The sequence below is a fragment of the Gossypium raimondii genome, chromosome 10, assembly GCF_025698545.1.
Source record: "Gossypium raimondii isolate GPD5lz chromosome 10, ASM2569854v1, whole genome shotgun sequence".
Taxonomy (NCBI): domain Eukaryota; kingdom Viridiplantae; phylum Streptophyta; class Magnoliopsida; order Malvales; family Malvaceae; genus Gossypium; species Gossypium raimondii.
The window spans coordinates 3,571,655-3,574,679 of NC_068574.1; the positions used below are offsets into that span (position 1 = coordinate 3,571,655).

A 3,025-nucleotide genomic window follows, 5' to 3' on the forward strand; every position below is an offset into this window, starting at 1 on the left:
TCAAATTAATAAAATGTAAATGTTAAGGACTAACTAAGTTATTTTACTTTTTTATAATAGTCAAATCAACATTTCTAATGGAAAAATCGAAGGAAGGACCAAGATTTTAAATTAAAAAGAGTAGAGACTTGATGTCTCAAAATTAAAATATATGTACTAAATTTTAAATTTCAAAATAGTGCTAACACATATTTAAACTTAACATATAAGATTATTAAGGTTAAAAAATAAAATATTAAATTATATCAAATTAAAATTTATAAACTTAAATTTAAATTTAGGATTGAAATCCCAAATAGAGATTCATAGGCTGGGTCAGGTTGGGCTTAAACATGATATTAATATATTTTATACTCACTGAAGCCCAGTTTGTCCCAAAATCTGGGTCTAAAATTTTACCAAATCAGTCCATATTTAAAAAAAAAATTAATTTAAACCCATTTTAGGCCCACCCATATTATTTTTAATTTTTTAAAAATATTTATATTATATTATTTTAATATTTAATAATTTTATACATTTTTATTTGTTGAATTTTTTATATAGTAATTTTAACATTATTTTAATATTTACATTAGAATAGTATTATATATTTAGTATAGTTTTATTTTTTAATTTATTCTAAATTACATAATATAAAGTTTTATAAATTTAAAACAAACTCGGACCTTTCGAGTTCAGTCATATTTAAAATAAATTTAATTTTTTATTTAAACTTATTTTTTAAATTTAATATTTTTATTCCAATACGAGAAACACAAATTATACCATATGCAATTGTAATTAACCCCATTTTTATCTTTTCGTACAGAAAAGGTGAAACATTTTGCAGAAGTTGAACCAAACACACCAAAAAATGACGTGACTTCAATTTGTCATGGTCTGAAACTTTTTGCCAAAAGACAAACAGGAATGGTAAATAAAAAGACAAAAGAATCATGATTTTACATAAATTCAATAAGCTATTAGAAAGGCTTTATGATAAAGAAAACTACATTAATTACACAAAAAAGTCCTTTTTTTTTTTTTTGGTAGTGAATGATTAGGAGCGAATTGGGCAGGTTTTGGCGGCGTTTCTCAGTTTCAGTTGGAGTTACCATTTCTCTCTTTCTTATTCTTGTGGTTACTGAGCAGTGAGTATCATACATTATACATTAATGTAAAAATGATTTCTTTACTGTAATTTTCTCTGCGTTACTGCTTTGTTCTCATCTTTTTCATGGAAATATATACCTGTAAACAACCCTTTCCATTTAACACTCCTTTTTCACTTTTCACTTCATCTTCACTCTTCTGCAACTGCCTCTGATCTTTACAGAATGAACCTTGAGTATCCATACGAGATAGTGAAGCAGCTAGCTTCAAGCAACGCAGTTGTCCTTTTCAGTACGAGTGGCAACGATTGCATGTGCACCGTGGCCAAACGACTCCTCTTAGGCCTTGGCGTTGCCCCCATTACCATCGAGCTTGACCACCATGTTGCAGGTCCCGACATTCAAGCTGTCCTCTCTCGGCTCGCCGCAGATGGCAGTCGACAGCCTATCCCTGCCGTGTTTGTTGGTGGTAAGTTCCTTGGTGGCATTGAAACCCTCATCGCTTCCCACATCAATGGCACGTTGATCCCTCTCCTCAAAGATGCTGGTGCACTTTGGCTCTAATGATATGATTTTCTCTTATAACACCCATAGTAACTAGGTAGCTAGGGTTTCCGTATAGCGTATCAATAATGACGGACCTTGTTTCTTACTTGTCAGCTTCTTTGTCTTGAGCATCAAAATACGTATCTAGACTATTTCATCGTTTCTTGTCTTCAGCAAACATTACTCTTAGTTACTAAATTCCTGTTTGTAGAAATCCCTGACTTGAGATCATCATCCAAGGAAGAAAATAAATTTGAATAATCTTCTAATATTCGATAATTATTCCTAGTTCTTAGATTACAAAGCTGCCGGGACACACGATAGAATGATTGTCGGAGATGAAATGAACACATATAGGTGAAATCAAACATATTTCAGGATTCTAGAGTGTACAAAAATTGCTTATGAAACCATTTATAGCGATGGGAGAGTCGTATATTTTATCATCTTATGATAAATAGTTGACTGTTTACTTTTTAGAGTTTTTCGGATTTATAATTATATTCCACACAGCTGTGTATAGGCAACCACCGGTGTCAGTTTTCATTTAAATTATTTAAAATTTTAAATTAATAAAAGTAAAATTGTACTTTAATCTCCTTAAAATTATAAAATTTTAATTTAATCCTTTAAAATTATAAAAATATAGGCTATTCAAATGGTAAAATTACATTTTACTATCGTACCCTAAAAATATTTTCTAACTTCACCCCTAATATTATAAAAGTTTGATTTTTTTATATTATTGGATGGAAGACTTCTGTATCCTACCAACAAAAATCCTTTCAAAATATAAATTTTAAATGATATATTAATAATTATATTTTTATAAATAATATTTGATCGTTCATTATTAATTTGTAAATTTATGCACTATATATTACTGACATTTTAAGTGTTATGGGAGAACTCGTTGAAGCCATTAATTACCATTTATTGAAAATAAAAGAGTGTGTTTGTTTGACTTAAAACATTTTCAGAAAATGATTGTCGAAACCGCTTTTTTGAAAACAAAAATTTTAGTTATCGACTTAAAAACAAAACTGGAGTCGCCACCGATCCTTTTTTAAAGTGTGATCGGCCCACTTTAAAAATAAATTTGGTCTGCGAAATTTGAGAAAACAGTTCGAGTCGATTGCATTTAGGAAGGATTAGCACCCTCGTAACGCCCAAAATTGGTACCAAATTGATTTTTTTAAATGCCTTGGTGTCGAAAATTTGAAAAGATTTTAAAAGGAAACTTTTTATTTTATGAATGGATTAAAATAATAAGACAATCCTTATTTCAAAGAAATAAAACACCACACCCAGTAAGTTAGGACACAATGTTTTTAAATCTTCAAAATACCCGAATATTGCCTTTTGTTTTTGAAAATTCTTATTTC

General features: G+C 29.3%; 1 protein-coding gene across 1 annotated transcript; it reads left to right on the forward strand.

Annotated features, from left to right (window-relative positions):
* The first annotated feature begins 990 nt into the window (after positions 1 to 990).
* On the forward strand, positions 991 to 1,945 carry LOC105777012 (glutaredoxin-C9). Its single transcript, XM_052622950.1, has 2 exons — positions 991 to 1,133; positions 1,319 to 1,945. Exons 1-2 carry the CDS (start codon positions 1,039 to 1,041, stop codon positions 1,656 to 1,658), a joined length of 435 nt encoding a protein of 144 aa, XP_052478910.1. The 5' UTR covers positions 991 to 1,038; the 3' UTR covers positions 1,659 to 1,945.
* Positions 1,946 to 3,025: the final 1,080 nt, after the last annotated feature.

What these genes read in the sequence shown, in the direction of transcription:
- LOC105777012 (XM_052622950.1), top strand. Translation starts at nt 1,039, where the DNA reads ATGATTAGGAGCGAATTGGGCAGGTTTTGGCGGCGTTTCTCAGTTTCA. An exon ending in ATTCTTGTGGTTACTGAGCA is followed by an intron (nt 1,134 to 1,318) that starts GTGAGTATCATA and finishes TGATCTTTACAG; the next exon opens with AATGAACCTTGAGTATCCAT.